At 54.2% G+C, this 16,807-nt stretch overlaps 1 protein-coding gene across 1 annotated transcript in view; it reads left to right on the plus strand.

Moving 5' to 3' along the window:
* The window catches only part of MRPL34 (mitochondrial ribosomal protein L34), a 42,568-nt gene extending 29,844 nt beyond the window's left edge, over positions 1 to 12,724 (plus strand). The window contains exons 2-4 of the mRNA XM_078780333.1: positions 7,813 to 7,881; positions 8,207 to 8,300; positions 11,390 to 12,724. Of these exons, the coding sequence (XP_078636459.1) occupies positions 8,260 to 8,300; positions 11,390 to 11,585 (237 nt within the window). The 5' untranslated portion in view covers positions 7,813 to 7,881; positions 8,207 to 8,259 and the 3' untranslated portion in view covers positions 11,586 to 12,724. The remainder of the gene's footprint in view (positions 1 to 7,812; positions 7,882 to 8,206; positions 8,301 to 11,389) is intronic.
* Positions 12,725 to 16,807: the final 4,083 nt, after the last annotated feature.

The raw sequence follows: 16,807 nt of genomic DNA on the forward strand, positions 1-16,807 counted from the left end.
CATTGCGTAGACCAACGGCTTGTGGTCGACGAAAGCCGTGAACGGGCGGCCCTCCAGGAGGTGTCGGAAATGGTGAACGGCCAGGAATAGCCCGAGCAGCTCGCGGTCGAACGTGCTGTAGTTTAACTCGTTCGGCCGGAGTTGCCGGCTGAAAAAAGCGAGTGGCTGCCAAACCCCGTCTACCCATTGCTCATGGACGGCGCCCACCGCGTAGTTGGAGGCGTCCGTAGTGAGGGCGATGGGCGCGTTGAGTACCGGGTGAGCCAGCAGCGTTGCGTCGGCGAGGGCCCGTTTGGCACTGGCGAAGGCCGCGTCCATGGCCGCGGACCAAACAATGTCATGCTTGGCCGGCTTGCCCCGGAGGGCCTCGTAAAGGGGCCGCGTGAGCTGAGCAGCGCGGGGCACGAATCGGTGATAAAAATTCACCATGCCGAGGAACACTTGGAGGGCCTTGATGGATCGGGGACGCGGGAACGTGGTGATGGCCTCGACCTTGGTCGGCAGCGGCACGGCCCCGGTCTTGGTGATGCGGTGGCCCAAAAAGTCAACGGTCGTCGCGCCGAAGTGGCATTTGACCGGGTTGACAATTAAGCCATGCTCGCTGAGGCGACCGAACAGTGTTCGGAGGTGGAGGAGGTGCTCGGCGCGGGACGTGCTGGTGACGAGGATGTCGTCCAGATAGACGAAAAGAAACGGCAGGTCGCGCAGCACGCCGTCCATCAAGCGCTGGAACGCCTGGGCCGCGTTCTTGAGGCCAAACGGCATCCGCAAAAATTCGAACAGGCCGAACGGCGTGATGACGGCCGTCTTCGGGACGTCGGCCGCCCGGACAGGTACCTGGTGGTAGCCCCGTATCAGGTCAATTTTCGAAAAGATGACCCGTCCCGCCAAACGGGCGGAAAAGTCCTGAATATGCGGGATCGGGTACCTGTCGGGGGTGGTAGCATCATTGAGACGGCGGTAGTCGCCACACGGGCGCCATCCACCCCCCGGCTTTGGCACGATGTGCAGTGGCGAGGCCCACGCGCTATCGGAGCGCCGCACGATGCCGAGGTGCTCCAACGCGTCGAATTCGGCCTTTGCCACGGCAAGCTTGGCTGGGTCGAGGCGGCGGGCCCTGGCGTAGACCGGCGGGCCCGTAGTGGGTATGTGGTGCTCGATCCCGTGCCGCACCGCGACGGCCGAAAACGTCGGCCGCGTGAGGGCCGGGAATTCCACGAGCAGGCGAGCGAACTCGTTCGTTGCCGGGAGGGCGCACGCCAGTTCGGTCGGCGCGGAGCTGCTCATTGTGCACGCCAGGGAGCTGAAGGTCTCGGCATGGACAAGGCGACGTCGTTTGACGTCGACCAGCAGCCCGTGCGCGCAGAGGAAGTCGGCGCCCAGCAAAGCCACGGGGACGCTGGCGGTAACAAAAGTCCATTGAAAGCGCTGGCTGCCGAAGCAGAGGGTGACGACGCGTGGGCCGAAAGTGCGTATGGCCGAGCCATTAGCAGCGACCAAAGAGGGGCCGCAAACTGCGTCCAGCCTGTCCTGCTCGGAGGCAGGTATGACGCTCAGTTGGGCGCCGGTGTCGCACAGGAAACGCCGTCCAGACGCTTTGTCCCGAATAAACAGCAAGTTGCCCGAGTGGCCGGCGCTCATGGCTGGGAATGAACGCCGGCCCGGCCGTTTCCCGACCTGCCGAAAGTGCACGGGGGCCGGCACGTCCGAGCCTTGTGTCCGAACCTGGCGTGGTAATAACACCACACCCGGTCAGGTGGAGGCCCCGGCCGTCGTGTCGGAAGCGGGCGGTGCGGCGTGGCGGCCGCCAGTTGCACCGGCAGTTCGGCCTCCAACCGCGCAGGGCGCTCGGGCGTCGTGGGCGTCGCCTCGGACGGCGGCGGGCTCCAGGTAACCGCGCCGATGTGCTGGCCCGCCGAGGAGATCTTATCGGCTTCCCTGGCGAGGGCGCGGGAATCCGTGATCAACGTGCCAGCCAGGGCGAGGCGTACCGGGTTAGGCAGCTGACGGAGGAACAGCTCCCGGAACAGGAATGCCGGAGAGTGCTCGCCGAGCAACGAGAGCATATAGTCCATGCGCTCGGACGGGCGCGTGTCGCCGAGCTCGGGCAGGTCAAGCAGGCGCCGTGCGCGTGCTGCCGGTGAGAGGGCGAAAGCGCCGAGGAGGAGCGTCTTCAGCGCGTCGTATTTGTCAGCAGCCGGCGGGTGCTGGAGGAGGCTCAAGGCGCGGGCCGCGGTGGTGGAACCGAGCGCCGCCACAACATGGTGGAAGCGGGTGTCGTCCGCGGTGATGCCTCGCAGGGCGAACTGGGAGTCCGCCTGGGCGAACCAAACAGCCGCGTGAGTCTCCCAGAAGGTAGGCAATTTAAGCGTCACTGCCGTATCCATGTCGGTAGGTCACCAATGAAGGAACTGCGCTCCAACGCGAGTCGAAAGAATTGACGCGACCAAAGACGGAATTCGTCCGAGTTGCTTTATTGAAACAAAACAGCTCAGGTATTCTGACAAGCCCGTTTTTCGGGCAACAATATATATACACATTTATGTCGGGAAGTTTGCCCGGCAAAAGCTATACCGGGCATGCCCGGGTATCAAGGGCGAGCCTTGGAAAGGCGAGTCTGGACCTGCCCGGGCGTGTTTGGCTGCGGCCTGGCAAGTCGAGGCTGGGCGTGCCCGGGCGCTCTGGGCGAGCACTGGAAAGGCGATAGCGGGCATGCCCGGACGCTCTGGGCGAGCCCTGGAAAGGCGATAGCGGGCATGCCCGGACGCTCTGGGCGTGCCCTGGAAAGGCGATAGCGGGCATGCCCGGACGCTCTGGGCGAGCCCTGGAAAGGCGATAGCGGGCATGCCCGGACGCTCTGGGCGAGCCCTGGAAAGGCGAGAGCGGGCATGCCCGGGATAGACGAGACCGGGCGTGCCCGGGAGGTTCGGGCGTGCCCGGGAACAGTGAGTCCGGGCATGCCCGGGAGAGGCGCGTCTGGCCGGTGCAAGGCGATTATGTACATCCAGCGGTAACCGCTACAGTATATGATTTTGACAAGATACATCAATTTAAATTATTTCTTGGATTTTTAAAGGGTTATTCCTGATATCAATCAGTCAAATTGTGGTGTAACATCGGGGGACGGATGTTGGACTTGTGCAAAAAGAGGACAAAATATAGCGAGGCCTATTTTAAATTGTGTGTTACTGTGGTGCTGTGCACACACGACTCGATTGCCAGAGAGGTAGGCCACAACGCATTGGTACAAACAGAGTCTTTATTAAGAGCTCGCACTTCAGCACTGGGCGGGCTCGAGCTTAGAGCCTGCATATATGTCCCGAGGCCACGCCTTTTCCCCGGGCGTGGCCGATCGGTCGAAAGGCGGGGCATGCGCTTTCGTTCCCCGCCTGGACGCTCGCGCCACCCACTGGTGCGCGGAATTATTGTCCCTTGTGCCTGCCACACGCACCCCCCCAGAATTCCCGCGCACCTGAAGGGTGAGTTTGCGGGGAAGCCGGATGACCCGGCCGAAACGCCCCCTGGCGATGGGTGCAGGGCTGGGGGGTAGCGGGACGGCGGGGCTGGGAGGTGCCGGGGGTCCGAACGCCAGGGGGCGGCCTCGACGCGGAGGCAGAGCTGCTTGCGGGGGGTGGGCCGGATCGAGGTGGGTCGGCTTGAGGCGGTCCATGGAGATACGATCCGGGGCACCGCCGATGTCGATGGTGAAATATTTGTCCCCGGTCTCCAGCACGCGGAAGGGCCCGTCGTACGGGGGCCGTAGTGGTGCCCGGTGGGCGTCGTGTCAGACGAAGACGTACTCCGCCGTGCGAAGCTCTGGGGCGACGTCGGAAGACGGGCAACCGTGGTGTGCCGTCGGCACCAGGGCGAACCTCCGGGCACTCTCCTGAAGGGCGGAGCGCTGTTGCGCCGTGGACCAAGGAGCCGTGGAGTCGGGGGTAAATTCGCCCGGTACCCGCAGTGGTTGCCCGAAGACTAGCTCCGCCGAGGACGCACGCATGTCGTCCTTGGGCGCCGTCCTGAGGCCCAGCAGGACCCAGGGGAGCCTGTCGGCCCAGCTGCCATCGCGGAGGCTGGCCCGGAGCGCGGCCTTCATCGAGCGATGAAAGCGCTCGCACAGGCCATTGGCCTGGGGGTGGTCGGCCGTGGTGCGGTGTCATTTCATGCCGAGCCCTTGCGCCACCGCGGCCCAGAGCTTCGAGGTGAACTGGGGGCCGCGGTCGGACGAGATGTCCGAGGGGCCACTGAACCGGGCAACCCAAGTGGCGATGAAGGCTTGCGCCACATCAGCCGCAGACGTCGCCGCCAATGGAACGGCCTCCGGCCACCGTGTGGTGCGGTCCACCATGGTGAGGAGGTGGGTGAACCCCCGCGAGGGGGGCAGAGGTCCCACCAGGTCGACGTGCACGTGGTCGAACCGACGCTCGGGCACCGCAAACGGGGCCAACGGGGCCTGGGTGTGGCGGTGGACCTTTGCTCGCTGGCACGCGAGGCACGTCCTGCCCCAGTCGCGGACGTCCTTCCTGAGGCCATGCCAGACGAGCTTCGCCGCGACGAGCTTCTGGGAGGCCTTCGTGCCCGGGTGGGACAGGCCGTGGATGGCGTCGAACACTGGGCGCTGCCAGCCAGCGGGCACGATGGGGCGAGGCCGGCCGAGGGAGACGTCGCACAGGAGGGCCGCGCCCGCGGGGTCGAACGGCACCTCGGTGACGTGGAGGCCTGTGACGGCGGTCCGCAAGGCCTGGACGACGGGGTCGGCGGTCTGGTGCTCCGCCATCCGGGCATAGTCGATCCCGAGGTGGACCGCGTGCGCGACGGACCGGGAAAGGCAATCTGCCACCGGGTTGTCTTTACCCGCCACGTGACGGATGTCCGTCGTATATTCGGACACGGCAGAGAGGTGACGCTGCTGCCGTGCCGACCATGGCTCGGTGACCTTGGCCATCGCGAACACAAGGGGCTTGTGGTCGACGAAAGCCGTGAACGGGCGGCCCTCCAGCAGATGGCGGAAGCGTCGGACCGCCAGGTGGAGCCCGAGCAGCTCGCGGTCGAAGGTGCTGTAGCGGCGTTCGTGCGGGCGAAGCTGCCGGCTAAAAAACGCCAGCGGTTGCCAAGCACCACGCACCCACTGCTCGTGCACCGCGCCCACCGTGTAGTCCGACGCGTCGGTGGCGAGGGCGATCGGCGCATCGGGCGCCGGGTGCGCCAGCATCGTGGCATTGGCCAGGGCCAGCTTTGCGCTCGCAAACGCCGCGGCCATCGGCTCCGACCAGGCGATGTTACCTTTGCCCGGCTTGCCCCGGAGGGCCTTGTGCAGGGGGCGGAGGAGCTGGGCGACGTGGGGCACGAAGCGGTGGTAAAAATTTACCATGCCCAGGAACTCCTGGAGTGCCTTGATCGTGCGGAGTCGCGGGAAATCCCTGACCGCCTCCACCTTGGCCGGTAAAGGGACGGCTCCGTGCCTGGTGATGCGGTGCCCCACGAAGTCGATGGTGGCGACGCCGAAACAGCACTTTGCGGGGTTGATGATTAGGCAATGCTGGCCCAGGCGTTCAAAAAGCGTGCGGAGGTGGAGCAGGTGCTCCTCCCGGGACGCGCTCGCGACTAGGATGTCGTCCAGGTAGACAAAGAGGAAAGGTAAGTCACGCAAGACGCTGTCCATAAGCCGTTGGAACGCCTGGGCCGCATTCTTCAACCCGAAAGGCATTCGCCGGAACTCGAAGAGGCCGAAAGGGGTGATGACGGCCGTCTTCGGGACATCGCCCGGTTGTACGGGGACGTGGTGGTAGCCCCGGATGAGGTCCACCTTGGAAAACACGCTCGTGTTTGCCAACCGGGCGGAAAAGTCCTGGATATGCGGGACCGGGTAGCGGTCGGGGGTGGTGGCATCATTGAGCCGGTGGTAGTCCCCGCACGGCCGCCATCCCCGCCGGGCTTCGGCACAATGTGCAGAGGAGAAGCCCAAGCGCTGTTTGAGCGCCGTACGATCCCAGCCGCTCCAGTGTGGCGAACTCCGCTTTCGCCACGGCGAGCTTTGTGGGTTCGAGTCGACGTGCCCGGGCGTAGACCGGCGGCCCTACCGTGGGTATATGGTGCTCCACCCCGTGCTTAACGGCCACCGCTGAGAAGGTGGGCCGCATGAGGGCCGGGAAACTGGCTAGGAGGCGGGTAAAGTCGTCCGCTGCCGGAAGCGTGCAAACTAAACTCGCCGGGATGGAACCTTCCAGCAAGCCGCTCGGTGAGCCGCTCAGTGAGCCGCTCAACGAGCCGCTCAGCGAACAAGCGAGCGAGCTGAAGGTTTCGGCCTGGACGAGACATCTGCGCTTCACATCGACCAACAGCCCATGCGCACAAAGGAAGTCCTCGCCCAGCAGGGCCATTGGCACGCTGGCGGTCACAAACGACCATTGAAAGCGCTGCCCTCCGAACCGCAGTGAGAGGCAACGCTTCCCGAATGTGCGGATGGGTGTACCGTTGGCGGCAAGCAAAGCGGGGCCCCGGCCCACAGCTTGCTTGTCGGACGTGGAGGCGGGAAGGACGCTTACCTGCGCTCCTGTGTCGCAAAGGAAACGGCGCCCGGACAAGGTGTCCGTGATGAACATGAGGCTGCCGGAATGGCCGACGCTCAGGGCCGCTAATGAGCGCCGGCCCGGTCGTTTCCCGGCCCGTCAAAAGAGCACGGCGGGCGACACGTTTTAGCCTTGCGGCCGAACCTGGCGTGGTAGTAGCACCAGGTTTGCGGCGGTGACGGCCGCGGTGGTGGTGGCGGCGGCGGTAGTGGGCGGGGCGCAGCAGCGGCCACGAGGGCAGCCGGGGGCGCTGTAGCCTCTGCCCCGGGATCCACTACGGCAGCACCGTAAACCGACCGCGTGTCGCAGGCCGCGAAAAACTTGTCGGCCTCTCCGGCCAGGGCGCGGGGTTCCGTGATTTTGGAACCGGCCAGCGCGAGGCGCACCTGTATCGGTAGCTGGCGGAGGAAAAGTGCGCGAAACAAGAAATCCGGGCTCTGGTCTCCAAGCAGCGACAGCATGTAATCCATCCGGACGGATGGTCGTGTGTCGCCGAGGGCGGGAAGGTCCAGGAGGCGGTCGGCCCATTCGATCTCCGTGAGCCCGAACGTGGCGAGGAGGAGATGTTTGAGCGCCACGTACTTGTTGTCGCCCGGCGGGCGCCGAAGGATGGACACGACTCGGGCGGCAGTGCCGGGCCCGAGGGCGGCGACCACGTGGTAGTACCGGGTCTCGTCTGCCGTGATGCCTCGGAGCTGAAATTGAGCTTCGGCCTGCACAAACCAAACGTCGGCTTGTGCTTCCCAAAACTCCGGGAGTTTGACGGCGACGGCGTTGGTAGCCATGGCGCGTTCGGGGGTCAGCAACGGCTGAACCAATTGGGGTCACCAGTGTGGTGCTGTGCACACACGACTCGATTGCCAGAGAGGTAGGCCACAACGCGTTGGTACAAACAGAGTCTTTATTAAAAGCTCGCACTGGGCGGGCTCGAGCTTAGAGCCCGCATATATGTCCCGAGGCCACGTCCCCGGGCGTGGCCGATCGGTCGAAAGGCGGGGCATGCGCTTTCGTTCCCCGCCTGGACGCTTGCGCCACCCACTGGTGCGCGGAATTATTGTCCCTTGTGCCCGCCACATTACCATACATGAAGATCTGTATTAAATCTACTTTAATCCAGATGTTCATGTTGATTTTAAAGATTACTGAGAGGGACAATAAAGTGGCAGTCTGTATATTACATGAAGAAAAGTGAAATTGAAATGCAATATAAATAAATAACCAATCAGGAGCTTTTCACCCAAAGCGCGAGAAAAGCGATCGCTGAGTACTGTGAAGTGTGAACAGAGGTTTGACGGAGGCCTGACACAATCAGGTATCGAAAACCTTTGGTATTTCCCATTGTGTTTAATTAATTGTTAAACATATCACTCGGTTTTTTCCATATTTGACATCATGGACATTTTCTGTATCGTCATTTCCATGATTTTAATAGATCGACTACAATATAATTTAAGGTGTATGTCGGAGTATTTGAGTGTTATGCTGGTCCTCCCCACAATTTTATTAAAATTACATATTGCTTCTCCAACTAAACGTAAACATAAAAATTCGAAGGTTGAATATGTTCTTATGTAATAATAATAATTATTAAAACTCATTGTCTATTTGACAAACGTTGCTCGTCTCTGTATGTACAGTACACTCGTACAGTGCAACCGCATCCAGGAGTATCGGGCAGGAGAGGGTGGTCATGTCGGCAAGCTTGCTGAGCTTCTTCAGATCGACAACCAGGTGATGTAACTGCTTGTCTGCAGACCCACCCAAACGGAATATAAAGATTAAAGGTCAACGTTGGTGGGGACTGGGCACTTTGAATTGTCACGTCAGACTTTTGGGTAAGAATTCCATTAAATCGTGTGAATTGTCAGAGTTCTGCAGTGACGTTAATGTTGGTTAAAGTATATGGATTGTCAGGGTTAGGTTAAAGTATATGGATTGTCAGGGTTAGGTTAAAGTATATGGATTGTCAATGTCAGGTTTAGGTTAAAGTATATGGATTGTCAGGGTTAGGTTAAAGTAGATGGATTGTCAGGGTTAGGTTAAGTAGATGGATTGTCAGGGTTAGGTTAAAGTAGATGGATTGTCAGGGTTAAGTTAAAGGCGGTGGATTGTCGGGGTAAGTCGGTGGATTGTCGGGGTTAGTCGGTGGATTGTCGGGGTTAGTCGGTGGATTGTCGGGGTTAGTCGGTTTATTGTCGGGGTTAGTCGGTAGATTGTCGGGGTTAGTCGGTGGATTGTCGGGGTTAGTCGGTGGATTGTCGGGGTTAGTCGGTGGATTGTCGGGGTTAGTCGGTGGATTGTCGGGGTTAGTCGGTGGATTATCTGGGTTAGTCGGTGGATTGTCTGGGTTAGTCGGTGGATTGTCGGGGTTAGGTTAAATTCGGTGGATTGGCGGAGTTAGGTTAAATTCGGTGGATTGTCGGGGTTAGGTTAAATTTGGTGGATTGTCGGGGTTAGGTTAAATTTGGTGGATTGTTGGGGTTAGATTAAATTCGGTGGATTGTTGGGGTTAGGTTAAATTCGGTGGATTGTTGGGGTTAGTTGGTGGATTGTCGGGGTTAGGTTAAAGTTGGTGGATTGTTGGGGTTAGGTTAAATTCGGTGGATTGTTGGGATTAGTTAGTGGATTGTCGGAATGTCGGGGTTAGGTTAAAGTTGGTGGATTGTCAGAGTTAGGTTAAATTCGGTGGATTGTAAGGGTTAGGTTAAATTCGGTGGATTGTTAGGGTTAGGTTAAAGTAGATGGATTGTCAGGGTTAGGTTAAAGTATATGGATTGTCAGGGTTAGGTTAAAGTAGATGGATTGTCAGGGTTAGGTTAAGTAGATGGATCGTCAGGGTTAGGTTAAAGTAGATGGATTGTCAGGGTTAAGTTAGTCGGTGGATTGTCGGGGTTAGTCGGTGGATTGGTGGGGTTAGGTTAAAGTCGGTGGATTGGTGGGGTTAGTCGGTGGATCGTCGGGGTTAGGTTAAATTCGGTGAATTGTTAGGGTTAGGTTAAATAAGTGGATTGTCAGTTAGGTTAAATTCGGTGGATTGTAAGGGTTCGGTTAAATTCTGTGGATTGTTAGGGTTAGGTTAAATTTGGTGGATTGTCGGGGTTAGGTTAAGGTAGGTGGATTGTTTGGGTTAGGTTAAATTCGGTGGATTGTTGGGGTTAGGTTAAAGTAGGTGGATTGTTAGGGTTCGTTTAAATTCGGTGGATTGTCAGTTTACGATAAAGTAGGTGGATTGTTGGGGTTAGGTAAAATTCAGTGGATTGTCAGGGTTAGGTTAAATTCGGTGGATTGTCGGGGTTAGGTTAAAGTAGGTGGATTGTTCGGGTTAGGCTAAATTTGGTGGATTGTCGGGTTTAGGTTAAAGTAGGTGGATTGTTTGGGTTAGGTTAAAGTAGGTGGATTGTTAGGGTAGGTTAAATTCAGTGGATTGTCAGGGTTAGGTTAAAGTAGGTGGATTGTCTGGGTTAGGTTAAAGTGGGTGGATTGTCGGAGTTAGGTTAAATTTGGTGGATTGTCGGGGTGAAAGTAGGTGGATTGTCGGGGTTAGGTTAAAGTCGGTGGATTGTTGGGGTTAGGTTAAAGTTGGTGGATTGTCAGGGTTAAGTTAGTTGGTGGATTGTCGGGGTTAGTCGGTGGATTGGTGGGGTTAGGTTAAAGTCAGTGTATTGGTGGGGTTAGTCGGTGGATTGTCGGGGTTAGGTTAAATTCGGTGAATTGTTAGGGTTAGGTTAAATAAGTGGATTGTCAATTAGGTTAAATTCGGTGGATTGTAAGGGTTCGGTTAAATTCTGTGGATTGTTAGGGTTAGGTTAAATTCGGTGGATTGTCGGGGTTAGGTTAAATTCGGTGGATTGTTAGCGCTTAGTTTAAATTCGGTGGATTGTCGGTTTAGGTTAAAGTAGCTGGATTGTTCGGGTTAGGCTAAATTTGGTGGATTGTCGGGGTTAGGTTCAAGTAGGTGGATTGTCTGGGTTAGGGTAAAGTCGGTGGATTGTTCAGGTTAGGTTAAAGTCGGTGGATTGTTGGGGTTAGGTTAAATTCAGTGAATTGTCAGGGTTAGGTTAAAGTAGGTGGATTGTCTGGGTTAGGGTAAAGTCGGTGGATTGTCGGGGTTAGGTTAAAGTCGGTGGATTGTTCGGGTTAGGTTAAAGTCGGTGGATTGTCGGGGTTAGGTTAAAGTACGTGGATTGTTAGGGTTAGGTTAAATTTGGTGGGGTTTGGTTAAGGTCGGTGGATTAGTGGTGTTTGGTTAAATTCTGTGGATTGTTAGGGTTAGGTTAGAGTAGGTGGTGTTAGGTTAAGGTCGGTGGATTGTTGGGGTTAGGTTAAAGTCGGTGGATTGTTGGGGTTAGGTTAAAGTCGGTGGATTGTTAGGGTTAGGTTAAAGTCGGTGGATTGTTCGGGTTAGGTTAAAGTAGGTGGATTGTCAGGATTAGGATAAAGTCGAAGGATTGTCAGGGTTATGTTAAAATAGATGGATCGTCAGGGTTAGGTTACAGATTGTGAATTGCTTAAGGTTCATTTGAAATGGTGAAGAATCACTTAATTTTTTGAGATATCCTGCTCACAGACAGACAAACAGGGATGAAAACATAACCTCCATCCACCTTTGGTGGCAAGGTAATGAAGGTAAAAGTTCAAAAACATTCTTCTGCTCGAAGGGAACTTTCATATGGGTCCAACATTAGCAATTTAAAATGTTTCTATCCACCCTCTCCCCCACACATTCCATCTCCCCTCCATAAAAGTCCTTAAATTATTGCTCTTTAGTTTTTATTTTTAAAACCGAGCCGAACGCTAACCCTGTCTTTTCTCCTGTACAGCATTCTGAGTCCAGCATTTGGAAGTCGTGCATGGCTGACGGTGTCGTTGCGGGGGCGCACACGTGGCAATGAGTACCAACCCAAACACATAAAGCGCAAACACACGCACGGCTGGATGAAGCGCATCTCGTCTCGCAATGGCATCGAGACCATCCTGCGGCGTATGCTCAAAGGACGGAAATCTCTTTCGCATTGACCTTCGTCGAGGGTATTTGATCAAGCCCCACAAAATAAATGGCCGTTTGGACCGTTGTGCCCATGCTGCCTTTGAGCACTTGTGATGCCATATGGATCGTTCATGGCCAAACTGATTTTGAATAACCAGCTTGATTTGTGGATATCTGCATCAAGTACATTGGAGTCATGTTAAAAGTATTTATACACTTTCATTATGCTCCATTGCATGTTTTGTGTGATGGGATTTTTTATATTTTCTCCTCTCCCCCCCATTTGATGAGTTTGTTGCCCCGGGCTGTGATGATATTGACACCATCATGGGATTTTACTTTTATTCTGCAGCTTACCTGAAATACAGGCCACATGTTTGATGTTTTAAGGTAAATATGCGGTGGAATGGTTTGAAGATGGAAATGTAGCGTCCAGCTTAATGGAAACGAAAGAACGAACCTCGTATAACACGTAACTCAAAATGTTGAATAAACTTCAGGTTACCCATTTCTCATAATCAACACTAAAATATACTACATCATTATCCCCATGATGTATTCATGATTTGTGTGACTTGACCTTGCCTTCAGCGAACACACAGACTGCTGTTATTATCCTCCATTGTTTTGAATGGTTAAAACCTCTCATGACTTCACCACCATCCTCACTTTCTGCAATTTAACCATAAATGGCCTAATTGACCTGACATACAGTTAAATAATCAGACCATGCATTCGAATTGCCTCTCCCACTCTTCCACTTCCGGGATGTTTCGATTGTAGCGCGTGTGCAGATACCTGCCAACCTCGGTGTCCTGTAATAAGAGTACAGCACCAGGAGGGGGCAAATGTAGTCAAGTTACGTTTCAGAACTGTTTACACGAGTTGGTTAAGTAAGCATTCTGGAATTCAGTTCTGGTCTGGCTGTCAGATATCCAGAGTTTTTGATCATTTGAAAACCCTTTTTTTTTAAATCCTTGTGTATATCACTTGATAACTGCAGTGACGTATTAAAGTTCGGGGCACAGTACAGTGCTGACCAAATGAGAGCTGCAAGTCAGCATTCGGATTCGATCATGGATTCATGATAACATTGCAATTTACAAACATGATAAACAAACATTGCAATTCTAAGCTGAAATAAAAATCGTTTGTTATTTTCTCTCTATATCTACTTCCTATCTCTCTCTCGGTGATCAGAACATCTTCTGACATAGCTCAGGTTGTAGACCCCCTGTTCGGAGAGGTTCAGGGATCGAAGGGTCGAACCTCTGGACGGTGTCCAGCTGATGATCCTGATCGTCATTGAATCAGGCACTCGACCTGTCATAGTCTCTCTCTCTTGGATTCAGTAGTTTGATTTATACATTTCAAATCCTCAAAACTCTTGCTCTAGCAGTCACACTCATAAAGCCCCATTGATTAGGAAACGTTATCCTATTACTGTTGATTCAACCTATAGAGAAAGCTGCCCTGTACATCACATCGCAGCCTTAACCCCACCATCCACCCTCATTCCTCCGGGAAAACCAGATAAAATGTTTTCCTTGTCAATCTGACCTGCGGACAAAAACGATTCCGCGATCGATGGATTGTGAGAAGCTTCATTCCTCCTGATAGTTCGTTGGTGAGTAACAGGAGAAATTGAGGTCAACGTGGCCGCAATAAAGAAAGATGGTCCATACGTGAGCCGACCATTTGAATAATGTTAAACAAGAGAGCATATTCATCGAGAGGCTCAGAACAACCACAAACCAACAATGTTCCTGGTTCATCGTCTGTTGGAGGTACCACAATGTAGGTGAACCCACAGGGATGTTTATTTCTGAGAGACAGGATGTGATGGCTCTTTGGTGTCCTATAGTATTGGTGAACACATGGGATATACAGCTTGTATAATATATATATATATTGTTGTGGATATGAGAATGTTTTTTATTTTTATTGTTGTGGTAAAATGTTGTAAAAGGTTGTTGTAAAATATCACCCCTCCTCCCTCCGTTTGTGGTTGTATAAAGGTCAAAGGGCGTTCCCGTAGTTAGTCCATAAAACATACATGCAGGACACGATATATCTTTGTTGACAGTTATATCCTTATTATGTGTATTAGTGTAAGGCTGTGTCTTCCATTAATTGAAATACTCCATTGCACCAAGTGAAATAAGATAGATTCCCTTTCATTCCCATTCCCAAAACCTCCATTTCCAACTGCGTCATTGCCATTCGCATTGCCAACTACATTTGCCGCCATCACCCGAGGTAATCTCGGAGAAGAAAGGCGTGTCTCCACCTCGTCATAGAGGGGAGGAGTGAGCCTGCCCCGAACAACCAACCAAGTACAAGGGGTTTGGCTTGAGAGGGCGGAGAGAGAATGCTCGGGGAGGTTCGCGAAGGTTCGAGGGTGTGGCCTATATAACCCGCGGCCCCGACGCCCCCAGGAGTAGAGTTGAGTTGAGAGGAGAGTTGAGTAAGGGATCCCTGAAAGAGCAGCTTCAGCCACTGCAGCTTCAGCCACAGCAGTTTCAGCCACCGCAGCTTCAGCCCCAGCAGCTTCGGGGCCTTGACGGCAGTTTCGAGTGGGGCCGCGAAGGAACGGCGGCTGCTAAACGCGCCGATCGAGAGAGGGCGGCGGCTGCTCATCCCCGACCCGACCGTGCTGCGGTTCCAGCTGGACCTTCCTCCCCCTCCAGCCATCCACCTCCTGCCATTCCTGTCATCATTCCCCACGTGAGTCTGTCTTTTGTTTGTTCTGTCCCAGGGTATTAATTAAGACTGTAGGTAAGCTAGCATTGCACTGTGTCTCTGAGCTCTTCTGTAAATTATTTTATTATCTTTCCTTCTCCTTCGTTTTTTTGGTCCTGTAAATAGTAAATAAATTATATTTGTATTCCTTACCCTTTGTCTTTCTTCTTCTTCACATCCTTCGCTTTAGTCTTTTCCCCATTGAATATCTGTGGAGCGATTCGGCCAACGTTCAGGAATCGGGTTAGTCGGGGTAACTGTTAGGGCCGCGGTGCCATCCGCTCGGCAAAACAACATCTTATCCGCGGTCCGTAACAATTGGTATCGGGAGCGGGATTGGACCCGAAGCGCGCTTAATGCGCTCAAAATTACGAGCTGCCGAAATTTGTTTTGTTTTCAAAAAAAAAACCCGAACTTTGAAATCGCACCATGGCTAGTCAAGGCGATCGGATGCCGGTGGGGGAACTAGAAGAGGAGTTAGGGGTAACCCAGGATCAGAGGGAAGAAATGGAGGAGAGCAATGAGGAGGTGGTTGAGGGAGTATCAGGCGCACAAAATGGCGCCTTTGCGCACGTGGTTACAGCGGCACCAAATTTAGCGGCGCCCGTGACCGTAGCAGCACCGGTGGATTTGAACCTTTTTATGATACAAATGGGGACCCTTATGGAAAAAATGGGTGAGCGATTGGAGGGCCAAATGGGGGTAATGAGGGACGAAGCGAGGAGTACCGGTGAACGGTTGGACAGTAAATTTGAGGGGTTAGACAATACTTTTAAGGGGTTGGACTAAATTTGAGGGGTTAGACAATAATTTTAAGGGGTTGGACAGTAAATTTGAGGGGTTAGACAATGGGATAAAAGAGGTGAAGAATGGGTTAACGGGGGTGGAAAATAGAATGGCTGCCCAGGAGAATCAGATAGAAGGGGTGAAAAATGGGTTAAGGGGGTTAGAAAACACTGGACGACAAATTGCGGGAAGTCGGGGAGCAATCCGCCCGGGAAATCAAACGGATGGGGAACCAGATAGAGGAGGTGAAAATCGGGTTAGAAGGTAAATTGGATGCTCAGAGGGATGAATTGGGACAGATGAGGGTGGCATCTACAAAGGAGATGAAGGAGGAGATACGACGAGGTGTAAGCGAGGAGGTCTCGGGGGTACGCGAGGAGGTAAAGCGAGGTGAGAAGCGTATGGAGAAAGAGGTGAGGAATAATACGGCTAGGTTACAGGGGGGCATAGAGGGTCTGACGAGGGGAGTAGAACAGCTGACAGTGGGACAAAAGGAACTCGTGGACCAAGTGGAAAAGAACACTGCAATAATCGGGGGGTTAAAAGCGACACAAAAAGACAGCAAGAACGAATTAATAGCGACACAGAAGGAATGTCAGATGGTACATGAGGGGTTGACGAAGAGGTTGAACGAGGTGACAGAAGTAATGGAGACAAAGGACCGGGAGGTGAGGACGCACATATAAACGGTTAAGGTGGCGTTAGAGGAAGAGATAGAGGGGGCGCACCGGGAAATGAAGGAGGTAAAGGAAAAATTAAGAGGAGGTGGAAGAAGGGGTGAGTGAAATTAAGAAGAGACTGAGGGAAACTGAGAAAGAAATAAAGGAGGAAGTAATGGAATTGGTACAAGGTCTGTGCTCAAATCATGATGGTGTGCTTGCTAACCAAATAAAGAGTTTGCAGGTGGCAGAGGAGGTGCGGAGACGAGGTGTCAAGGTGAGTGGCGATGTATATGATGTGAGGGGAGCTTCAGTCGGCTTGGGGGTTGCTTTGGATCCGGGTGTTCGTGAGAGGCCGTTGGTGAAGTGTGCGACAGGTACGGAGTGCGAAGGAGGAGGTGTGCAAGAATGTCCGACTCTGGGGTGTGTGAGGAAAAAGTGCGCGCCGAGGAGTGAGTGTGCTGTCGAGAGTGAGTTGGTCATAGCGCGTGTGCGAGGGGGCACATGGAAGCGCGGAGTGGGGAGTGTTACGGAGGATGTAACGAGAGAGTGTGCGCAAGAGGATGCGCGAGAAAGGTGTGTAACGGACGGGTGCATGAGGAAAGAGTGCGCTGTCAAGAGTAAGGGAGAATGCACACCTGTGGTGAGTGTTACGGAGGGTGTAACGGGAGAGTGTGCGCAAGAGGATGCGCGAGAAAGGTGTGTAACGGACGGGTGCATGAGGAAAGAGTGCGCTGTCAAAAGTAAGGGTGAGTGCGCGACCGAGTGTGGAGGTGAGAGTAGTGAAAGTGACACGGAGCGTGAGTTGGTTGTGGCAGGTGAGAGAGGATGTACACCTGGAATGGAAGGATGCACACCTGGAATGGTAGAGCGCGTATGGGAATGCACGCTGGAATTGGTAGTGAGGCACGTGATTGGCTGTGCAAGTGAGAACACACCTGTGGTTGTCACAGAGGAGGTGACCGAGGAGGGGGCGCGAAGAGGTGTGTTGGTGAGGTGTGCGAACGGACGAGTGTGTGCAAAGGTGTGCGGTGGTCAGGTGTGTGACAAAATCTGTAAGCGGA

Source organism: Myxine glutinosa, chromosome 6, assembly GCF_964187855.1.
Source record: "Myxine glutinosa chromosome 6, kmMyxGlut1.1, whole genome shotgun sequence".
NCBI lineage: Eukaryota > Metazoa > Chordata > Myxini > Myxiniformes > Myxinidae > Myxine > Myxine glutinosa.